At 45.6% G+C, this 24,488-nt stretch overlaps 1 protein-coding gene across 2 annotated transcripts in view; it reads right to left on the bottom strand.

The window, feature by feature from the left end:
- The window catches only part of LOC8036309 (beta-1-syntrophin), a 69,146-nt gene that overhangs the window by 7,548 nt on the left and 37,110 nt on the right, over positions 1–24,488 (bottom strand). The window contains exons 3-6 of one of the 2 annotated variants that reach the window (XM_040207909.3): positions 20,592–20,793; positions 19,881–20,023; positions 10,011–10,225; positions 7,636–7,814 (exon numbers count right to left, since the gene is read on the bottom strand). In XM_040207909.3, coding sequence (XP_040063843.1) covers positions 7,636–7,814; positions 10,011–10,225; positions 19,881–20,023; positions 20,592–20,793 — 739 coding nt within the window. The remainder of the gene's footprint in view (positions 1–7,635; positions 7,815–10,010; positions 10,226–19,880; positions 20,024–20,591; positions 20,794–24,488) is intronic. The other variant, XM_040207910.3, reaches the window with a different exon arrangement.

Here is a 24,488-nt window from a genome sequence, read left to right as displayed (position 1 = left end):
AATTAGTAACCCGTGTAGGCTGCACTACTGTCTGCGAAAAGCTAAAATCGGTACAGAAGTTTAAAAAATCATTACTCTCTGTAGAAAATGGGTTAAGGAAGGGGCTGTCGCTTGTCCATACAATGTTTGGGTAATTGAAGTCTCCCAAGAGTATTACAGGAACATTTGGGAAGCGTACATGGACCGCGTTAACGACATCGTGAAGCTCGGCAACAAAATTGGCGCTCTTTGTGGGAGGGCGATAGCAGACACCCAAAACATACTTGTTATAATTTATACAAACAGAAACCCAAATTATCTCGAGGTCGGAGACCACATTAATGCAGGATGACGAAATAGAATCGGCGACAGCAATAAGAACACCGCCTCCAGCCCTACTCCTTCTATCTTGGCGATATATATTAAAGTGTTTTTTACAGGGAAAAATTTCAGAGTTCCGGATTTTGCTTGTTAACCAGGTTTCAGTAAGAACAACTATGTCAGCACTAGATGAGTCGATAATCGAACACAAGTCCTCTTTTTTGGGAACAACACTCCTGATATTGGTAAACAGAACGGAAACGTTATCACGAGGCAAGGGTTGAAGATAACCACCACCCCGCGCGGCATGCTATTGCAGATTTGATATCGGGGAAGGATTTCCATTTACTTGGTCATCGGAGACAAGTGCGATGGAATTGCTTTTAGTTGTTAAATGAATACTGTTGGTTAAGTGATCATAACTGTAGCACTCTCCGTTAACTAAAAGTTTGTTATACCTCAGCTTGAAGGTTGAGTTTAGAGAGATACCGAACTCCACAAGTTTTTTCCTAGCCTGGCGCGTCGCGGGGCAGAAGTCCTCACTGACCGGTGTTCCTGCAGATTTTAGTTTGGAGCGGGAGACTAAAATTTTTTCTCTCAGCTTATACGAAGAAAACTTCACAATGACAGGTCTACATTTTTCAACCGTGAAAGAGCCGAGTCTATGCGTTCGCTCAAAGTCTCCTGGGGCAATTTGAAGGTCAACCGTACGTTGAAGTATGCCAACTATTTTATTTTCCGTTTCCGCCCATGTCTCTGACCCTGAATCGTCCACACCATAGAACAGCAGGTTTTCACGCCGTGATCTATCCTCAAAGTCGTCCAAACGGTTACGCAGGGAGGTGTTTTCTTGTTGTACAGAGGAAACCATTTTCCGTGTTTCAACCAGTTCTTTCTGAGTTGACTCGAGGGCAGATGTTTCTGATTCAACCACTTCAAGTCTTTTGCCAAAATCTGCGATTTTTTTTCAATCGAAGCTTGGTTCAGCTTTATTTCATTAACTGTTTGGATAAGGTTAGACTGACCATTTTCAATTTTAACTGAACGCTTGCCTAGGTCTTGTAGCAAAGTAAACATCTGGTTAAATTGTATCACTTGGGCCTCCGACATCGGTCCCGGGTTAAGTTCCACATCACCGGCCAACTCTAACAGCACCGTGCGAAAGGAATAAAGACAGTCGGCCAGAATACACAGAATTGTGCCAGGGCACGGCAGCACTAAAAAAACAACATAATGTCTCTTAAATACGTCAATGAGATAGCACTTTTTACTAACCTGCACGATAACAGGAAGAAGTTTAGCCGACATGCCTCGGCTCGCGCTGCCGTGCCCACTGGTGAAGTCGTGATGGGCAGATTCTTTTGTAGACGATGGCCCTGGCGTCGATGTCACGAAGCCGAAAAGAATGTGGTCCATGTGACGAAAGTGGGGTACTGCGCCGAATCCATGTTGTGTAGATGACGCATCAGGAATGGGAGCGCGTCCGTCGGCGATCAGTAGAAGCTGCACGATAACAGGAAGAAGTTTAGCCGACATGCCTCGGCTCGCGCTGCCGTGCCCACTGGTGAAGTCGTGATGGGCAGATTCTTTTGTAGACGATGGCCCTGGCGTCGATGTCACGAAGCCGAAAAGAATGTGGTCCATGTGACGAAAGTGGGGTACTGCGCCGAATCCATGTTGTGTAGATGACGCATCAGGAATGGGAGCGCGTCCGTCGGCGATCAGTAGAAGCTGCACGATAACAGGAAGAAGTTTAGCCGACATGCCTCGGCTCGCGCTGCCGTGCCCACTGGTGAAGTCGTGATGGGCAGATTCTTTTGTAGACGATGGCCCTGGCGTCGATGTCACGAAGCCGAAAAGAATGTGGTCCATGTGACGAAAGTGGGGTACTGCGCCGAATCCATGTTGTGTAGATGACGCATCAGGAATGGGAGCGCGTCCGTCGGCGATCAGTAGAAGCTGCACGATAACAGGAAGAAGTTTAGCCGACATGCCTCGGCTCGCGCTGCCGTGCCCACTCTGACAAAACTCCGTAATCAATCGAGTTGTCACCCAGTCATTTAAGCGCTGGGGGTCTCTACTGCCCTGGACGGAAGATGGCGAGCTAAACCAGCAGCTCGCATCAGTGATCCCCACTCCTGGTTTGCCACTTATGGTCAGAGAAAATATGAACGATGGAGCTGCGACCAAAAGATGCCTCATAGCAGTGAAAGTGGCCAGTCTCTAAGGCCCGTTCACTTTTCCCCCCGATTTTAACTCTATGCCGAAAGCCTTTACGCTGTACCATTCATAAAAAATTCATGGCACCACAAGGACTGATCATGCAGCCGTAGGAGCTGCACATTTGATTGACGCTAGGTCATTCTATGGATGTCACCGTAATGCAGTTTAGAAGAGGGAGTCGTTCTGTAATAATGCGCTGGCACTCTGGCTTGCACGTTATCAGTCAACCAATTTATTCCCATAAAGAGAAATATTAATTTATGCAGATTAAAATAGACCAAAGCCCACGAATACCTTGCATTACAAATGGCAACACTCATTTCTTCCTTGTCTCTTATTCACACGAAATCTGTTTTAGGGCTCACTTCTCATTCTCAAGTGTCACGAAAGGTTGGAACAACAAACATGATAACAAAGCCACTTTTCTTCTTTTGCTCATTTTAATATGTTTTTCAGGAAACCGGGGAAATAAAATGTATGATCCGGGAAAACGTAAGGAACGAGAACGCCATTCAGGCGTAATCTCAAATACGTCCAGAAAATGGTTTTAAACATTCGTCTATGTGAACTCCACAGCGTTCAGAAAAAGCTCGCAATTTCCACCTGGCGCTTTGGGTGCTTGGAACCAAGTCCTGGGATTGCAGAGGGGCGTTTGCCAATGTTCTCATCGGTTTGTCTCCACACAGTTGTGCGCAACACTTCAGTACACCAAAGTCGCAAAAAAGGGCCTTGCTGGATGACAGGCTGTAGTGCATGTGCAGGAGATGGCGGCGTGTTAGAGAAGTTTTGACAGAAGCTTCCTTGCACAGACCCGGAGGAATACCAGAGCCTGAGGCGCATCAGCCAGGCTTATAGGTTCTGCAGGTTCTCTCACTTGTGGTACCAAGAACTGCGTGACAACACAGATGAGCAAACTAACAAAAACAGAACAAAGCACAATGATGAACAATCTTTGTATTGCTCTTTAAAAAGAAATCAATATTTCGTTGCCAGACTAAACGTATTTGGAGCGTGGTTTGCAGTAAAAAAAATCCGCGAGTGAAGAGGCACTCGGCTTTTTTGGCCCACGCTTTGCACGGATTTCTGGCGGGGGTTCGACTCGAAAACTGTTTTGCCTGGCAACAACACACCTTTCTTCTGATAAAAAAAAGATGGCGCACTGTTTTCTTTTGTCGCGCAATTCTTGGTCCCACGCGTGAAGAAAGCTAGAGGAATTGTTCCTGACTGATGCACTGCAGGTACCGGTACTCCTCCAGGTCCATTTCAAGAAGCTTGAGTCAAAAATCGTCTAGCATGTCTCATGTGGTTGCTAGGATCAACAGACAGCTAATCCCTCTTTTTATAGTTTTTAAACTGCATAATAAAATGATGTCATGCTCGTGGAATGTTTTAATTACTTTTTGTGATTTTATCTTGCATTTCTTTTCTTCTGCTGACATCCAGCGAGTTGATGGCTGAAAAGTGACGTGCCGAAGTGGCTTTTTCCCCACTTTTTTTAGGGCTGATCTGCAAGCCTCGATTTTCTTTGTACTTGATGCATATATATGATGGAAATTTCATCTCAAATTGTCTAAAAAAGCTTGTTGCATATATATCAGGGCAATTTCATCTCAAATCGTCTAAAAACTTAAAAAAAATATATATATGCTGGATAAATTCTTCACTCGGACGAAACTGAAAACCGTTTTTGCATCACACTTTTAGTCCTGATTTTTTTTACTTCTAAAGGACCAAAGGCGCATTTTGGAATTTGGACGATTGTCACAGGTTCAATATTTGGGAGCTTTGCCAGGCTCAGATACCTTCCACAGAACAAAGAAACTTTTTAACTAGTTTTAAAGTACATTAAAAATGCCAAATGTTCATAAAAAATTGTTTTTATTTATTTGTGTAAAAAGATCCAGAACCTGGCCCCTTTGACAATAATTTACCTGGAACGGGGTAAAAAAAAAAAGTTCAGCAGCTGCGTTATTCAGGTAGGATAAATGATTGCAAAGTCTGCGTTGGGGTAATTGTAGGGGTGGGCAATCAGTCGGTGTTTTTTTTGGAAATCGATATCCGCCCAAAAAGTGGGGCGGGCGAGGGGCTAACTCGGGGATGGACGATGACTCTGGATATTACGGTAGTAACACAAGTTCACAAGACAGTGTATCGTGACCATAGAGAGACATTAAAATAGGTCTGAAGCTTTAGCAAATTGTTTTCAAATAAAATAAGGAACCGTCCTTATTACGAGTTTTTATCCACAAGTACTACATCTGACCATTATTGGATGTTTTAGACCATATTAAAAGTGCTTCATATGAAAAAAAAAAAAATGGCCTTTTTGAAAAAATTGTTGTTGAAATTTGTACTTTTAGAATTTTGTCTTGTATTCAAAGGTGCTTTTTGCCAAGTTAACTTGATTTCATTATAATGATATTGCACTTGCTGAATAGGAATTTGTTTAAGCTTTCATTTGAATATAGTTTATGTCATCAAACTGAATGTAGCGAAAGTTATCATCATCCAAACCAGGTAAAGTATCGTCAAAAAGGCCAAATTGTGAGTTTTTTTTTTTTACATAAATAAATAAAAACAGCAAACTTTAATGAACATTTGGCACTTTTAATGTAGTTCAAAAAGTCATTTAAAAGGGTTCTTTGTAGCGCAGAAGGTATCGAAGTCTGGCGAACTTCCCAAACACGCGATTTGTGACCCAAATCCCAAAACCCATCCCTTTAGAAGCCAAAAAAGATCAAAAACAAAAAATGATGGAAAAGCACTTTCCAGCTTCATCTTAGTGAAGAATTTGCCCAGCATATATATTTTTCTCAAAAGTTTTCGAGACATAAGCCTTTTTCCTGCATAATTTGAAATGATATCGGCCATGAATATTGAATATATTTGCCCCCCCACCCCCACCCCCCTGAAGGGCCTCTCTGCTAGAAAGTGGTGAAAGGCATAAATGCAGCTGCCACACTCAGTCGTTGGGCAATTTAAGAGATGTGACCTCCTTCCCTCGCCCCTTTCGCCAGCGTACTGACACCAGCAGGCGAGGCGGCGGGCAGGGAAGCACGTACCAAGATCGATCAAACGCCCATGACTGAAAATATAAAGGGCCCTTACTCATTTCATTCATAATCTTTTTTCAAAAAGGGTAGAATAATCAACTTTATAAAAAAGATTGGCATAGACTGGATACTGCCACGAGGACTACCTATCTATACACCTTTCCAGCAGGCGGCAGTCTCGAAAAAAAATTGGGTTGTGTGTGTGCTTATACAGCCTAGAACTTGGTCTGCCTCACAGGGGCGACGAGTCTCCCAGCTGTAGATGAAAAATTTAGCCAGTGCGGTACAGCCGCTAGCCTGGGGTCTTTAACGTGCATCACGCAGTAGTGATACACGACCGCACGCCGGTACGATGCTCATCCAGATCGAAACGGGCAGGGGTGGGGCTCGAACCCAGGATCCCGGTGTTCTGCAGCGCGAGCTTTCGCTCCACGTGCTCCGAGCTGGTGCCCGCTAGACCACTCGGCGACCGATCCCCCGGCAGTCTCGAACCAGGCGATCTACAGCGCTCGTCCTTGGCTTTGAGAGTGAACGTCAGTATTGCCCAACTGTGCTGGGCTGTGGATTTCCTCGTCAGTGAGCTGTGGCAGCTCACATAGGTGCAATTCCAGACACTGGTAGCAACTAGATTGCTGCATTTTCTTTTCTTTTGTGTGTGCGTGTTTTATGGCAAAACAGAATTTCTCGAGGCCTTTGAGAAAGCATTCTACCATTTTTGGGGACAAAAACAAACAGATAAAAGCTATTTTTTGGTGAGCCCATGACGACAGAACGAATGCAACTGGAATGTTTGCCCTTATTTTATGCAGATTTTTGACCTTGCCAAACGATCAGTCGTGTCAACCTGCAAAGGTCTTAACTGTTAAAAAAATTCGACCTCGCAAGATAGCTAAAAGGCACGCTCAAAGGCACTGCTCACAACATGAAATTCAACAAATCTCGCCAATCAAACGACATATTGTATGAACCCGACGGTGCCGCATTATTCAAACAGTTTATTTGAGAAAGATCTTAAATAACACAGCATATTCAATCTACAGTGTCGGCGGTTTTAAGGCACGTTTTGAGAGCTTGTTTTTTTGCACAGCACCAAAGCAAAGAAACAAATGTGTCTCCTCCATCCCCTGCCCTGCATCCGATCAGCTATTTTTTGTGCAGGCCGCAAAGGTTTTACGGAGATCATTTCAGCGGAAATGATCCTCAAGAACGTCGAACGGCCCATGTCGCAGGCCGTTTCGAGATTCGTGCTCTCCGTTTGCTGCCCACGTATTGTTGCCCTGGTATTCCCTGGTTCTCACATAGTGGAAGATAATACAATAAGGGTAAGCATCCTGAATAGGCAAATAAAGTAAAAACTTTCAAGAAAGGTCGGTGAACTCCGAATGCACAGTGCAGGCAGAGAGTCGAGGTGATCGTGTTTCCACAGGTGAAGGTTTCACTAATGATGTTTCCCGCATGGGAGACGAAACGTTTCATGAAATTGTTCATCTTGTTAAGTAAAGTCGGCACAGTTTTTTTATCATTACGATTCCCGGCTTTTGGAATATTTTTGCATCCACAGCCCAGGCGGGTAGCAGAAATTTCCGGCTAATAGGGGACACAAGAGTGGCAAAATGGCGGCGGCCGGAGAGCTCATTTTTGAAAGGTCTAGTATAGAACTACCAGCCACCGTAAAATACCGGGGGAGTGCCCACCCCACTTTAACTAAAAACTGGCTTAATCTAAACATGGGCGCTTGTCCCAAGTTTGAGAAACGTTAACAGTGTGCACTTCAATGAAGTGGCTGGTTCCACGGTATTTTACAATAAGTGAGGAATAGTGCTCCAAGCTTCAGGTCCTATGCAGCAATCGACTAACTGGCCGAACAACGCAACCGCAAGCACTCGGGCAGCTGGGTGAAGTTTGCAATGGTGGGCACCAACAGGACAGCTGGATGCCTCGCGCAAAGTAAGAACTCCATATTTTCAATCATTCCCAACAAATACGCGATGCCGAGGCGTCTATTCCTGGGCTGTCTCGGACGCAAGTGACATGGACCAAACTGGAGCTGGGTCTGTACCTTATCACCATCTTCGCCACCAAAATCGAGCCAGGCCAGGCGCATCCCGTCGTCGCCAGAATTTCGCAGCCTCTCGAAGGGGAACTGCCACAGAGTCAGCTGCCGCCTGTTCTCCTGCAGTTGGAAGCCTTCTTCAAAGTGCAGCGTCAGGGTACATTCCTGGCCTTGGAAGAGGCAGGCTGAAGCAGAAAAGGGACCTATTCAGGACTTCCAACTTTTGCCCAACAAAAGAGACTTCACATATATAAACAAATTTCTAGCAAAAAAGCATTCGAATACAAAGACAAAATACTTTGACAAAAACATATCTACAATTACAAGTGCACTACACTTTGGAGTGAAGTATTGGAATACAAAACAAAAATACACCTAGTAGGAGTATTTGATTGACTGCAAATACAATTTGTCCCCCCCCCCCCCCCCCCCCCCCAAAAAATAGTCTTTTTAACTGCAAAAATTAAAGGAGTCATGAAACGCTTTTCCAACTTTTTCCTGTTTAGCTTTCCTCCTCAACTCATAAATCGCGCATTCTACCAAGCAGTTCAAGAAGACGAAAAGCTCTTGCTCGGAATCTCGTTTGTGTACCCGGACAGAGCCATTGTCCCCCTAGAAGATTAGCCCGTCGCTCAAAACTCAGAAAAAAGTTGCTTTCCCCACCCCATTCACCCTGAAGCTGACAGTGCTGTGGAAGCTACGTGCCCCTTGGGCCAGCCACACTTTTGCCACGTGATCACGCTCTCTCGCGCATACCCACGCGCAGAGAATGAGATCAGGTGAGGAAAGGGAGGCGGCTGATTGGTTTGGCAAGCGCGTAGCTTCCACCACAATGTCAGCTTAGGGGTGAAGGGATTAAGTGAGGTCCGGTGCTGCGCGACGTACATTTGGGCCCGGTGACGCGCTGTGGGGTCCGCGGATGTATCACTGTGAAAAGGCGGAGAGCTTACGAAGGGAAGGAGGTACGAAATAGTCCGCTGTGTTTTCAAATTTTTGTACCAAAAGTCAAATGTTTTACTTTCTACCTTTTTTTTCTTTTGGCCCACTGAACGATGTGCTATTAGTAAAATCCCATATAAATTGATTTATTCCAGCTCGAAATTCGTTTCATGAGCCCTTTAAGTAGGCATCGCTGAACGCTCCGTCTCTGCCCAAATGTAGCACTAGCAGTTCAGATTAGATGAAAAAATTTCAGAACTAACGGTTATTTTATTCAAAAGTTGTAGATTTTCTGAAACTTTCAATGGGGAAATTGAAGCCCATTTTCGGTAGCTGATGCCATTCATCTCCATGTGTTTGTGGGCCTCGTCAGCCACCAATTTCCTATTAAAATTTAAAAAAAATTTTTATAACTTTTAAATAGGATAACAGGAAGCTCGGAAACTTTGGCATCTGGTCCGGACCGCTACATTTACATTGTTTATTTTAGCGGTTAAAAACAACACCATATATCTTTTTCAGGGACATCATATACTTTTTTCAGATCCATTCGGTCCCTAAAGAATGACACCCAAGACTTTAATTTAATACAGAAAAAAAAAGTTAATGCACAAATAGATAATGGAGTCCTGTTACCACAGGCAAGTGCTTAAAAAAGAAGCAGAAGCTTTAGAAATAAAATTGGTTTCATGAGAGATAGGCAGGTACAACATCAGGGAAAACAATGCATTTTAGGAATGAATTCAATCAAACTTCTAAACCCACAGAGAAACTTTTCAAGTAACACGCTTAAATGCGACGCCTTATAGGACACAACAGCAAAAGCGCCCCAACCAAAAAGTCAATTTTTAAAGACAGTACATTCAGTGTTCTTCTCTTTCTTTTTTCTTCTTCAATGCCTACTAGGATGAAACTGCAGCAAGGTTCATGCCCTTTACATATGACTCACATTGCAAAGAATGGTGCCCAAAATTTTATCTGACTACAACTGTATTTGAAAGACCCAGTTTCTGTTACTTAAATGACAAATATGTTCCCCTGAATGTACTTACCGTAGAATACCGTGCATCCGCCCATTCCACACCAAGTGCCCACCCCCGAAATTTTAAACATCCAAAAAAATATGTACAGTACATATATACGTAAAACTGACGGTCTCCACATGCACCCATCCCCTATTTTTTCGTGATTATCTTTAAATTCTGAGTGGGTGCTTGCTGGTATTTTTCGGTAAATATGAAATACAGAATAGCACGCAAAGTGTTTTAAATACTGTCCCTCCCCAACTTATTATAGACCTTCTCAGGAAAGAGCCTTTCGGCATGTCCCTCAGTTGGAATGTTTGTCAAAGTTTTGGGCTTCTGATCTGCAAAACCCAAACCAAAGCTCGCCGGCCATCAGTGAACGGGCCGTGCATGCATGCAACACATGTTGGCACTCACGGAAGCGCACTTCCTTGGTGGCAGCCACGGCCAGGTGCGCACCGTGCACCAAGTGGCGGGCCCAGAGCGCCAGGTCCCGGTGCGTCTCGACCCGCATGACCCGCGATTGCACCCCCTGCCGCGTGCCCAGGCGCAGCGTCAGCGTCGTCGCCTCCCCGCTGCCCGCTGCTGGTGAAGGTCCCACAGAGGCCCTGCCAGAACTCGTCGTCACCAGCCTGCAGAGCCGGGGCCGCTGCTTAACCCTTCCCGGCCATGCTCTCCCGTCACAGCTGTCCCGTCCCTGCTGGCGTCGGATTACGGCACCCGCTGTTTTTGCCCGTTTTCGGGCAAAATCGTTACATGTGGCCAGAGCTAAGTTCTCCCCCACCCCCCCCCCCCCCCACCAAAGAAATGACGACCTATGGAAGTGACTTCTGGGGCCCCAATCTACATGGCGGGACCAAGCGGGACAGGGACATCACCGTCAGCTGCGATTGGCCAGCTCGGCGCCGCTGACCAATCGCAGCAGGCAGCAATGTCCCAGTGCCTTGGTCCCACTTGGTTTCGCCGTGTAGATTAAAGCCCCTGCTGCGCACCAATGTCAAAACCTTTATCGTGATTTTTGGCACGCAATAAACATCAACATCAACATTTGTGCAAACTTCAAGGTGTTCTATTCGGGCATAAAAGTCCGTATAATTAAGCCAAGGGACGGAGTGAAATTGAACTTTGCACCTTTAGGTGGTGCATTTATCGTCTCAAATTTAATGAGTGTAGGTTTTAGGTAAATAATTTAAGCCTGAAAAAAAAAAAAGTTTTTTTTTCCCAAGCACAGGGAGAAAAACGGCCAAAACCATCCAGTTGACGCTGGAACTTTCATAGGTGGTACCACGGACGCTCCAATCTGCTGGATTTGCTTTCAGGTATTTATCTCAAAATTTCTTGAGCATCAACCAGACGGTTTTTATCATATTACTCCCTGTGCAGAGGAAAACACGGGATTTTTTTAGGCTCAAAATGTTTTCCTGAAACCTACACTGATCAAATATGAGACTTCAAGAAACCTTTGTAAAAAGATTAATTGCACTCATTCACAAGTTTATTTATAGGAACATTTTTAGGCCCCAACAGTGCTCGAGAACAGCTTGTAGAACAGCACATTGTAAAGCTTCCACAAAGGCAATGGTGCAAAAACGGAGAACAGGTGCATTGTGTGTTGTCTTCAGGTCTCAGCTCCTGGCTTTCTGGTGCTGCTTGGTTTAAGCCAGATTCAAACTAGTCTAACAAATATTGGACTGGTCTTCACATAGTTGAACTGTCTGAATGACTAGGTATTTTTGTCGTGAACCATGCCAACGTAAGCTCGGCTATAGGGCTGTGCGGCTGAAGTTTCGCCGCGCATACGCAGCGCCACTCCTCTCTCTGGCGAGGCGCACCGATACTTGTTAGAAGCACGAGGAGCAGACGAAGCGGGAGGGTGGTGCGCTTGTCGTGCTGGCCTCGCGTTTGTAAAGTAATGTACGGAATGCAAAAGGTACCCAAAGTAACAGCATCGTATTAAACAGAAAGGTATCCGCCTCCCAAAAAGATTTGTTTGGTTCCGGGGAGGTGATTAAAGAAAGATCGCCAGAAGCATGAATCGCCAGCTGTGCGGAGGACAGGTTTACTTAATTATTGTTTCTCTATCTTGTCGTGTGATTCAGTAATGCAGCTACGCTTGCTTGTCACATTAATAGGGACTTTTCGTAGGTCACACGTGAGAGCATGCAGGGGTTTTGCGTTGCTTGGGGGCGGTATGAGCTGGCTCCCGTGGGGCCAGCAATCCAACACTGACGTTCTACGATAAGTCCCCAATGTAATAGCTACGATGGTTTTCCATGGCTGTCTACAAACGAAACCCGAATATGCAGTTACCATTTTTTTTTTCATAAAAGACTTTAAATTTGAGAATCAAGCTCACTTTGCTTACCCACCCATTTTGTTCCCCAATGTTAACAACAAAGAGCGGGTAAGCGGCAACAGACTTGGGGGAAAAACGCAGATAATCGTAGCCCCTATTGCGTACTGACTTGAACGCATAATTGAAAAGAAATTGATAGGTGTATTCTAGTTTTTCTATATAATATTAAAATGATGTAGTTAGCCCACAACAGGCATAATTACTTCCTAAGGGCGTCACGAAATTAGACACTAGAACACCCTGGGTCGACCAATTTGAGCGTGTTGGCGATGCTAGATGTTCCTAATGTAATAGCTAGGATGGCTCCCCGTGGGCGTCGACAAAATAAACCCGATTATGCAGTTACTATTTTTTAAACAAGTTTAAATTTGAGAACCCAGCTCACCTTGCTTACTAGCCATTTTATCATTTTGATAAATTAGTGGAGACTGGGTCGAGAAAACTAGAAACATCAACCGTGGACAGAAAGAGGTGTCTCTCATACACGGTTGAGATTTTTAGTTTTTTCAACCCAGTCTCGGGCAATTCATCCAAATTGTTATTATACAAACCGGATCGCCTGCACTCTGACAGTAATTTCTATTAAGTTTGTTCCCTGATGCTTACAAGAAAAGGCGAGTAAGCAGCGAAAGACATGAGGGCCAATGAGGCAGATAATCATAGCCCATATTGAGCACTGACTTGAGCGCGTAGTTGAAACGAGATTTACACTGACGGCTGTACTCTAGTTCTTTTTTTTATATTATTAAAATGATGCAGTTAACCTACAACAGGCATAATTACTTTCCAAGTAACTCTAAGACATCAAACCCGGACATTCCTCGGTCAACCAATAAGAGTGTGTTGGCAATGTCAGATGTATAAATTGAAAGTAAAATAAAGAGGACGAGGACAGGGCACGTCACAAAGGCCAGTAACTGAGCATTCATGACTGAAATTTAAAATTAAGTAATCTTTTCTTGCAGAGAGAGAGAGAGTGAAGGAATATTGACGATCCTCTCCTGGCACACAGATTCAAGATAAATCAAGTTTAATTGTACCTAAACAGCAAACAAAACAAATAGTGACGCAAAATTTTTTATTTGTTGTGAACCGGAACAATTGAGGTAAGGTAAAAAAAGAACAATTAAAATGAGGTAAAAAAGGGGTAGGGTGGCCACCCGTCCCGCGACTCGCGGGACTGCCCCACATTGAGGGCTGGTGTCCCGTGTCCCGCGAGAAATTCCCGAATCTTCAAAATGTCCTGCATTTCACACTGATAGAATTCACTCTGCAACTCATGAGCTGCCGAACAACGGGGCACGGGGAAGCGCGGATGTAATCTCGTGAATCGCAATGGTACGTTATTTTCTATACAAGCATTGCGGGAAGTGAGTGTCGTTCTTGTAGGAGAACCGACCCGCACGCGCCGTTGTGCCTCTAGCTTCGCTTGGTGGCAAAATATTGTAAGAAAAAATTGTTCGTCAAAAGTTTAAATATAAATTATTGTAATTTTTTTTAATTGCTTTGTCAATGCGAAAGGGTTACTGTGGAATTTGTTTTAGTGAAGACAGCCACACAAGGCAAAAACACCTGAAACTCACAACGGTCGAAAAATAACATAATGTTAAAAATTTGTGTAGGACCACGTTGATAAAAGTAGCGCTTACAGGAAACAGTAACCCAAAAAAAGATTTGCTGTTTCTTATTTCCATTTGATGCATTGAGGTCTGCTGCAGCCAATTTTTATGTTTTCAACTTCGACACACTTATTAACGTATTTAGCATAAAAATACATCACTGGGAGTGAACATTATTTGAACTTAATTGCTGCTATACAATTTGCAGGTGTGTAAACAACAGCACACGATATTAAATGTGTTAACAGAACCTCGGTTCGTGATCTGCTCGTTAATAAATTTCGCCTACCTTCCCCCCGCCCCCTCACCCCCCCGCGTGTCCCGCATTTCGCTAGCAGGAAGGTGGTCACCCTAAAAAGGGGACGCTTTACAACGCAAATGCAAGTCGATTGGAGATCCCTCTCTTCACTAATAAAATTAAAAGTGGGTTACTGACGCACATACATGAATCGCGATTCTACCGCTTTGACGGCAGCGACAGATGCGCGCAAACACAGCAAGGTGTTGCGGCATATAGTAATATATATATTTTTTGTTGGACCCGCTCAAAATAAAAGCGGAGGCCTTATTGACGTACCGTTTCGGTTTTATATTAGAACTTGACCCAGTGTTGCGATCAGGCTGTACGTGCCTCGTCGTTAACTTCACTCGGATGAATTAGAACAGGCGCGGCATGCTTCCATCAGCCGGTAACTCCAAGAACTGACCTGAGTTCAACGTGTGCATGCAACAGTGCAGCTGTGCACGAAAAGACAATTTAAACAATATTGCATCCTCATCTTTGTCCAAATAGGCCTGACTTTGAAAAGCTAGCGAAACCATAAAGAAAAAGAGCATTTATCTCGAGGCGGATGTTACAGTCGGGGCTGTCTTGCACTTGCGAGACACACTTCGCAAACGACAAATATTCCTATACCTGGATTATTTGTTCCACCTCGGAGACCTGACACACAGGCAACCTTTCTTTGCGGAGGTTCACCTCCCTAAAAAATGATCACAGTTTTTTAACGGACAGAAAGCTTCAACGCGGTGCCCGCCATTGCAACTGGCAGTGCGATGGGATGAGCGAACGGCTAAGTAGGGCGAATTTGGGCCACGGTGCGGCACCACTGGTATCGCTCCGGCGCGCCCCCTGGCCCAGCCGAACGGTCTCATGGTACCGGGCATATATTGTCACAAAAAGTGTGTTTGCATTATTACCAGAGAGATCAAAGCCTGGCATAATGCACTCTCATTTCGTTCCAAACCCGCTCTTTATATTGACTTCCGAATCACGCCTAGAGGCCACACCTTCGCATGTGCTGCCATGCCAAATGAGTCGACAACAACTGCCAAAAGGAGGGTTCCCTCCAGGCTATCAAACCGAAAACCGGAACAGAAGCATTATTTTTAGCCGAACCTGAACTTTATTCTTTAATCATGAAACTCCTGCAGTGCCTGTTAAGTCAGTATTGCAGGGGGCAAACAAAATTGAAAAAAAAGAAATGCTTCCGCATTTGCGGCACAGATTATTGTTTTATCCAATGCATTCCAGTCCTTGACAGTTCTGACAAAAACTAATTTCTGTGCAGCTCAGTCCTGGTCTTGTACTCACATATTTTGCGTTTGAGATCGTTTCGGTGAGATTTGTACACCCTCACCAGATGGTGCCATCGACCCGCTCCGTAACGATTGCACCGAGGAAGGCTAAGAAACTCTTGTCAAAGGGAGCTGACTCTGGAACCGCGAGAATGGAAGGCGGCTGTCGTTCTGGCCGCTTGTTACTAGTGAATTAAGTATTATGCTAAAACCCAACCCCGAGGTACATAACAATTGGCGACGAGAAACGGATCGACGACAAGCCAGAGAAGCCGCCAAGCAGCAGCACCATGGGATGACCCGGTAGGAATTCTATGGATCTACGCTGTGCGCAAACTTCCCAGGCGTGAATTCCAAAACTATAGACATGGTGACTTTCGGCAAGTTAGACGAATACGACAACAAGGAGCCCTGGTTATTCTACACGGAAGGGGTTGTCGCATTCTTTAATGCAAACGGCATCGAAGACGAAGAAAAGAAGAAATGGATCTTCTTAACAACAGTTGAGACCAGCACCTGCGCGACACTCCGGAGTCTGCTAGCACCTGCAAATCAAAAAGAGAAGAAGTAGAAAGAGCTCATGGCTACCTTGAACAGTCACTTCAGCCCTCCACCGTCCGAAATCGCAGAGAGTTTTAACTTCAACACACGAGTACAGCTCGAGAACGAGAGCGTCGCTACGTTTGTCACCGCACTTCGGCAGATGGCAGAACACTGCAACTACGGCTCTCAACTGCATGCTGAGGGACCGCCTCGTGTGTGGAATGCAGGACAAGACTGTGTAGCAAAGACTGTTCGTGGAGAAAACCCTAACCCTGAAGAAGGCTGTCGAAATCTCGAGGTCAGCGGAAGCAGCAAAACGCAACGCAAAGGCACCACCAATCATCTCAAGTTCCAGAGGAAGAAAAATGATCAACAGGGACAAGGTTGCAGTTTGCAATTTCGGCGAGGGGCCTCAATGGTTGTTGGGTGAGGTTGACAACACCAGCGGAACATCCATTGTGATTGTATCGACTCCGTAAGGGCAAGTGTGCCGCCACGACAACCAAGTCAAGCCACACTTGACCACTTTGGCATCAAGTCCTGGGAAACAACTACCACCTGACAAGAACCAATGCAATGAGCGAACCAAGGGCAGTGGAGACTGCAAGGACGCCCTGCATGAGACTACCCACACAAACTGTCCGCAAGCCCATAAAACTCACATAGCCTTCAATAACAAGGTAGCCTTCATTAAAAAGGGAGGAGTGCTGTGTATCTGTACGCCCTCACTAGATGGCGCCACCGACCTGCTGGGAAGCTTGGATGCCATTTTGTGAATGCACTGTCCTGCATATTTAGTTGCGTTATGCCAGCATTGCATTTAGGCGACGTTTGATCGGACTGCTACTAATTTGCAAATAAGTAGGAAGTATGTTCATCTGACCGCCTCAGGGCTTTGCGATGAACCGTTCAACCAGTTAAACGCTTGTTTCATAAGTTACGACAAATAATGAGTAATACAGATACATATCAGCACTGAAAAGGAAGGAGTATATTCACGGCGTAAGGGAAATAGGAAACGTTTTCAGTAAAATTTGTAGCACATTTCGAGATTTTTCTTACATGAATTCACGAAAACTTAGTTTTAAACTGCAGAATTTGATTTCCATCCGTGAAATTTAGACTTGAAACTGTCTATAACAAAATTCTATATCTTCAAACTCAAACTTTCAGAAACCTTAAAATTTTCTAATTATTCTAATTCGAGCCTCAGCGGGGTTCTAAAGTTCCAAACTTTTCAAATTCAAACCTTAGCGAAGTTGGAACATTTCAAAACTTTCGAACTCGAACTTCGCGAAGTTTGCGGCATCCCTAACTGTAATTATTTCTTAGTTCAAGGGCTCAACCACGATTCAACTTTTAATACTGCGACAGAAATTTGTACCAATCCAAGTATTTTGGTGACCTACCTCACGTCGCGAAAACATTTTGATTCAGGTACAATATACGTGACTCTGGTAAACAAAGGGATGTTGAGTCGCATAAAAACACAATGTTTTGTGCGTTAATGTAGTTTCATTCACTGCTGTGTCAAAATTAATTAACGGAATTTCATATTTCTTGTACCTAAAAGTAAAAGTGGATTGCACAAACGATAGAAAAAATTATATAGTTCATTGTTTCACAGCTTAAATAGTGCCTACTGTCAGAACGATGCGGAAAATATATTCTCAATTTACACTTCAAACCGGTTCAAACCGGTTTGAACTGTTATTTTTGCTCCCCGGAACTTAATCGGCACTGAACCGAAAGCCGTGAACCCGAACCGGTAAAAACTTCGGTTCGACACTAAGGTTCCCTCACTTCGGAGGCAACAACAAGTTCCTTCCACAAGAGCTCGAGGCACTTTCTCTTGGGCAGCAGACTGGTCTTGTGGGGTCAATTATTTCTGTTGGAAGAACAACCACATTGAAAGCCAGGTGCGACTTCGTCTTACTGCAATGCCCTCAAGAGGCAACCAACCACACCACTTATTCTTCCAACAGAAATAGTTTATTACCTCTTGGCCCCACAAGACAAAGCTGCTGCCCAAGTGTCCTTGAACACACATTGAAGAGGCTTTTTGTTGCCTCTAAAGAGAGACCCAGCAGGGTGATGTATACAATCATGTCGTATTACACCTGAGACTGCGGTGGAAGAAATCGGAAGAACTTTCAGTAGAAGGAACAGACACAGAGAACGTCTCAACAGACGTTCTCTGTGTCTGTTCCTTCTACTGAAAGTTCTTCCGATTTCTTCCACCGCAGTCTCGGGTGTAATACGACATGATTAGCTACCACCAGCTCGCCTGCACTCTCACCGTCTTTTCACTGATGTATACAGTCGCCGACCGATTTTTCAGATGCCGATGATTCTGACTTGTTCGATATTTCGGACCTAAAGGAGGAACCGTGACCTCCCTGATAGAAATAGTGCTTATTCACGACCAATGTTTCGGACATCTGAAGTCCGCAAGTTTGATTTTTCGGACAAAATCGTCGCGAGCGATCAGCGGGAAACACCACCGAGAAGCGGACATTTTAAATTCTATGTTGGCTGCACCTGATTTGGCTTGGTTTGGCAGTGCTACTAGAGTTCTGCTAATCCTACCACTAGGTGACGATGTACAGCTTTTTTCATCATTCATTCATCATTCATCACATTCATCATCACCTCTAGCTGTGTGCCATTGTCATCATTATTGTTGTTACCATTTTGCTTTGTTCATTTGCCAATGCCGTCGTGGACTTGCACCTCTCATCTCAATCTCGTCTCGGTGAATCATGTTTTTGGACTACGCTGGCTTACGTGTTTCCCCCATCTGTTCTTCCGCCGTCGCGATGTGTTGCTGAGAAGCACAGAAAGTACTGAACCATAACGCTAAAATAGAATGCAGCGATTCTCAAGCTAATAGAAAATTGCTGAACGCAAACGGAGGCGTAACATGAAAAAGGCGCGCAGGCGTAACCTGAAGCAAGGCACTATTTACGGCTTTTTTAAGCCCGCTTAGACGTAATAAAAGCAAGTTTTTTAATCTGCTGATTTTTCTAACGGCTATTATTCTGACGTTTTTTCTATCCCTGCTAAGTCTGAAAAATTGGTCGACAACTGCATCCGGAAAATACCAACTTAGCAATTTTCGGGCATTTCTCTAACGAACCCAACCGTAATATCCTGAAAAGTAGCACACCTCAAACCGAGAGCAATAGGGTGAAAATAAGGAGTGAGCTAACTTTCAGTGCGCAATCAAGAAAACTTCAGAAAATGCTATTTCTTGATCATATGACCTGCCAAACTTATTACCGCAGTTCTTACTTCATTGCAGGAGCAAAAGGCAAAGGTGACTGCCCATTTCAGTCAGCAATGTTCGCTTATCTCCCCGCCATAGCTAACTAACCTCATTTCCGCAGAGGTCACCATTGGCCCTGGTACTGCGATTACTAGAGTTTTGGAGAAAACAGTAAATCATACCAAAAAATGTAAGAGGACGCTTAAGCTTTTCCTTTAAGAGTGGAACGCTATAGTGTTGTTGAATCCTCGCCAAGCTTGTGGTGCATCGCCTCTGCACGCCTAGCCTTCGTCTCCACCTTCTCGACTTTAGCCTTACGTGGCCGACCCCGTCGCCAAGCAGGAGCAGACGTAGATGTGGCATCCGCACTCATGGAAGACGACTCGGAAGAGCTGCTCACGCTGGTAGACGGCAGCACATCCAACACACACGTGTTCTCTCCCAGCGGCCTAGCGCCAGCCCCGCAGCGAGGTATGCATTCTCCACAGACGAACGATGACGGCAGAACCACAGCTCCACTGGGCGCACTCCGCGACAGACGGAAACTTGCCGCTCCTCCATGAAGGATGGAAACTGTACGCTCCTCCAGACAGACGAGCCTAGGTCATGTGGCTGTGATGCCATGACCCTATCAACCAATCAGGATTTTCGCATCGCGCGGGCTTCTCTGGCATGGCAACGAGGCCGGCACGACTCGAGTGTGAGACATTTGGTAGAGGAGGGTGGGACATCTCTTGGAATATTAGGGTAGTGTCGTACGCAAGCAATGGTAACCAAAGGGTACTACCAACAGGCTTGCTTTACGCCCCAATATTTGCAATATTACGCGATAAAGCAAACAAACATTTTCTCTTAGGCCTGAAGCTGCAGCAACGTTCAAGCACCAAAGTTAAAAGCTTCCCACCTGTTCTGCTCAGTCATACCTGGTGTGCAACAAGGGAACACTATGCACAGGAACAGCCCAGGCCTCCTTCGTCCAGGGAACAAGGTCGTAAAAGAGAAGATCCCGATCCGTGATGGCCACAAAAACGGCGCGCCATTGTGCCGTCACCGAGTCCTCCCTCGTCTGTGGAGTTAAAAAAGCAACCACAAGTGAGAAGAAATTAGACTCAATGCATATGCAGGGTCTTTTAAGTAGGAAGTGGGGACAAAACATGACACAGCTTTCCAAACACTTCCACGATAGCAGAAGTGATGACAGTAGAAGATAACGCCTAAACCGGGGCGGCCATGAACAGCTAGAGCTTAAAATTCCTTTAATTCTTGAGAAGCTAGGGTGCTCAGACATCCGAAACAAAGCCGGCGTCATCTCAGCATGCTTACTGCCTGTCCGCGATCCACTCAGCAGAGAGCGGCCATTGGGCAGAGCGTGGCCAAAGAGCAGTGGCGTAGCAACGGGTGGGGGGGGGGGGGGGTGATGGGAGGCCCTGGGCCTTGGGCCCTAGGTACCAGGCGTCCCAGGCAACCCTTCCCCCTCTTCCCCCCTTCCCACCCCCCCCCCCTCCCGCCACCTCGTGCTTTACTGGTTGGTTCCAATCTCAGGGAGTGAATGGGTTGGGGAAAGGGCTACGAAAAACATAAGGGCCCCCGGTGCCGGATGGCCTAGTGGCCGCTGCCAAAGAGCGAGGCCTCACCCTCTCGGCCAGCCAGCCCATGTGCTGAAGCTGAGCCTGGTCCAGCACGTCCCGCAGGAGGTGACCCGTCTCAACAACGGCCTGTGCCATCACTCGAGCCAGAGCCGCATGCAGCGAGTTGAACCATGCCGTGCACTGTGCCGCATCCGCACACCGTAGAAGGCACACGCTCCGCCGGTCGGGAGAGTGAAGCTCCAGTACCCTTCAAACATCACAGGAGTGTCATGCTCACTTGTTCCTCGTGGCAAAAAAACAAAGGATACAGCTGCTCTCAATTGCCCAATTGGCACTCACCATTTGCTGTATCAAGTTGAACAAAAAAGGCACACGAGCTGGCTCAAGTTAAACATGGTAAAACTCGAGACCAAGGACAAAACATGTTGAGGGTATCTTCTTTTTTTATCTAGTTTATGGATTAAAGGGTGTTTGCAAAAAATATTCAGTGTTTTTTTTCACCGCAAACAAACTATGCATCGCTCAACGCTCAGTGTCTGCCCAAAAGTAGAGCTAGCTGTCCGGACCAGACGCCAAAGTTTCAGAGCTTGCTGCTATCTGGGTCAAAAGTTATGAGAATATTTTCTTTAATTTTCAATGGGAAAATGGGGCGCGTTCCTGGGAGCCAATGCCATTTATCTCCATGCATTCATGGGCTTCGTCGGCCACTATCTTCCCAATGAAAATTTCCAAAAATCGCTTAAAAACTCTTGAACCAGATAACAGCAAGCTCGCAAACTTTAGCACCTAGTCTGGACTGCTAGTGCAACATTACGGCAGAAGCTGCGTGTTCTGTGACTCATAGTTTATTTTTACATTAAAAAATCCTTGTACAGTTGTTGTTGCTTTTTGCACATACCTTGTATATTTAACACAGGTTAAACTGTAAACATTGCATGGATGTGTGTAGCACAGTATCACCCTGAAACAAAAATCTTTAATTTCACGACATAAAATGTAGGCAGCCGTAAAAATCTGCAGTTATATTTCCTGATTTCTGCACGAGTCATACCACAGGGTGTCCCAGGTAACCATATATTTCATTATGTAGCATGGGTCCTACCTACCAAGAAACAATTTTTATGTAAAATCGGGTTAGCGTAAAATACCGCAGAAGCGCTCATTTTGCACAATCGCCCTCTATTAACACTTCCCAAACTTAGGAATTCTGCAAATCATATGTTAAGCGCCTACCTCCTCCAAAGCGCAGGCATCAGCCAAAAATATTCAGCCCGTTGCAGCGGCCACGAGACCGCCAGCAGCGATGATGCGGATATCTGCATTCTTGCGATGGAAAGGGAAAAACTACTTGTGACAAGAGCATTTGACCTCCTCTTTTGCACTGAACCGGAAGAGTCGTAGGTGCTAGTGTCCCCCCTTCATGTTAATCATATTGACCTTAATTATGTATCCTACTCCTATCTTGGTCCCGTAAGGGATCGATAGTATGTTCAAATAAATAAATAAAATAATTTATCATGTGAAAATAAATGTGCTTTTTCTGATTCCGTTCATCCTGCCTTCAGAGCTCTATATTTACCGCCATCTTGATTTTTGCCGATTTGACTGGACAAGCGCCCACATCTAGATTAACCCAGTTTTCAATGAAAGTGGGGTGGGAACTTCCCTGGTATTTTACGGGAGGTTTTTAATGTGAAAGTATTAACTGTCCCATAGAGCAGAGCCGGCAGCGTCTGTAGCCGCGCAAAAATGAGACATAAAACCCCGTACCCGCCAAAAACGCCACCATGCCACCTAAAATGGCTGTGACGCAATCATATCACATGCTTTGTCACGGAAGCTGGCACGGCCGCTCAAGATCAAAGCAAACGCGCCTCGGAAAAAAAAAAATTACAAAGAAGAGCACAGCAACGCAGATGCCTCGTCACGGAAGCTGGCGGGTGCGCTCAAGGTCACCAGCAACGCGATGCTTCGTCACGGAAGCCTTCGTGAAGCCGGCGAGGTTCGCAAAGTAGTAAAGTCAAATTTGGGGGTTTTACGTGCCAAACCTACGACGGGCACCTGGCACGCCCCAGCGGAGGACTGAGGATTAATTTGGACCACCTGGGGGCATTTTGACGTGCAACCGAAAGCTCGGTTACACGGCGCCTTCTCCGCAATAAGCCTCCGTCATATTGCGGGCACCTCGGTCGGGATTCGAACCCGCCATCTGGGGATCCGTAGGCCGGCGCTCTCGCCTCGGAGCCACCGAGGCGGCTCGCAAAGTAGTAAGCTGGGCGAGTTGGTTAACGCTAAACATGGTTAAAAATCGCGCACGAAGAGACAAGGACAAACGAGGAAGGAACACAGAACACAGACAGGCGCCTGTCTGTGTTCCTTCTTTGTTTGTCCTCGTCTCTTTGAGCCTGAGCAGTGGGGGAGCGTGACGTCACTGCCGCAGCGCTCGCCGTGTGCGATAGGGAGACATGGTGCGTGGCTTCTAGGAATGTGCTGCGTGTAGGCAAAATCCACCATCGTTGTCAAGTCTCTGAATACACGGCGGGGCGGTCTGCGCACCGACCGGCGTTGCAGTCGCTTCTGCTCCTCTCGGCGCCAAGCACTATTTCGCATTCACAACTCATAAAAAGTACCTAGGCGTCCTTGGAAATTTGTTTTTTTCCCCAACAAACGATTGTAGTAATATTTGTAAACTGTCTGGCATCGTGCAGTACCCTATCTGATATCTATCGGTCGTCAGTCAAATTTAGATGCGCAACTGTACAGGCAAGCCTTTCTTTGCTGGGCGGATATTATTCAATAACTCTTTATTCAGATGCTTGCTTATAAGTTATAACTAGGGTTTGGAGTTTTCGGTTTAATCCGATAAAAGTACGCCGAGTCCATTTTCGGAAAGTCGGTTTTAACCGAAAAAGGACAGTTTTTAAGTTCGGCATTTTCGATTTAAAGGGCCCATGAAACGAATTTTGGGCTGGTATAAATCACTTTAGATTGGGATTTTACTAATAGCACATCGTTCAGTGGGCCAAAAGAAAAAAAGTCAAAAGCCTGACTTTAGTGCGAAAATTTGAAAACACAGCGGACTATTTCGTACTTCCTCCTTTGTGGTGGAAGCTACGCGCTTGCCGGACCAATCAGCCGCCTCTCTTTCATCACCTGACCTCATTCTCTACGCGTGGGTATGCGCGAGAGAGCGTGATCATGTGGCAAAAGTGTGGCTGACCCAACGAGCACGTAGCTCCCACAGCACTGTCAGCTTCGCGGTGAACAGGATGGGGAAAGCTAGGGAGCCTTCATGTGCGCTTTGCGAAGTGCACATGAAGGCACCCTAGGGAAAGCAACTTTTGTCTGAATTTTGAGCGACGGGCTAATCTTCTAGGGGGACAATGGCTCTGTCCGGGTATACAAACAAGAGTCCGAGCAACAGGAGACTCCCCTCTTTTCGTCTTCTTGAACTGTTTGGTAGAATGCGCGATTTATGAGTTGAGGAGGAAAGCTAAACACGAAAAAGTTGGAAAAGCGATTCATGACCCCTTTAAACCGATAAAAGTGCGTCGAATCCATTTTCTAAAATTCAGCTTTAACCCGAAAAGGTCACTTTGACCTTCCAGTGGTAGCGCAGAGCCGTCTCGCAAAAGTGGAACGTGTCCGAATGTATGGGATACACGGATGCCATCACGACGTTTTGGTTTAAAGGGGGGGGGGGGGGGGGGGGCAACGATTTCCGAACTTCGGTCAAAGATTTCTGGAAGTTGCCCTCTGACATTTCTGAAGTAAAAAACAGGAAACCGATTTGGCCTGCGTCTCCTAGTTGTTGCGTAAAAAAAAGATAGATATTGGCATTTCGGGCACCCCTCAACTCACTCCCAGCCTTCAAGGGGCGGTGCAACGATTTTATGATTGAAATAATTTGCATCTCGTCATTTTTACGTTGTTTATCGTGTC

Source organism: Ixodes scapularis, unplaced genomic scaffold (genome assembly GCF_016920785.2).
Source record: "Ixodes scapularis isolate PalLabHiFi unplaced genomic scaffold, ASM1692078v2 PGA_scaffold9__187_contigs__length_104089568, whole genome shotgun sequence".
NCBI classification, from domain to species: Eukaryota; Metazoa; Arthropoda; class Arachnida; order Ixodida; family Ixodidae; genus Ixodes; species Ixodes scapularis.
Note: the sequence above shows the minus strand (reverse complement) of the source record. Positions and strands in the feature narration are given on the sequence as shown.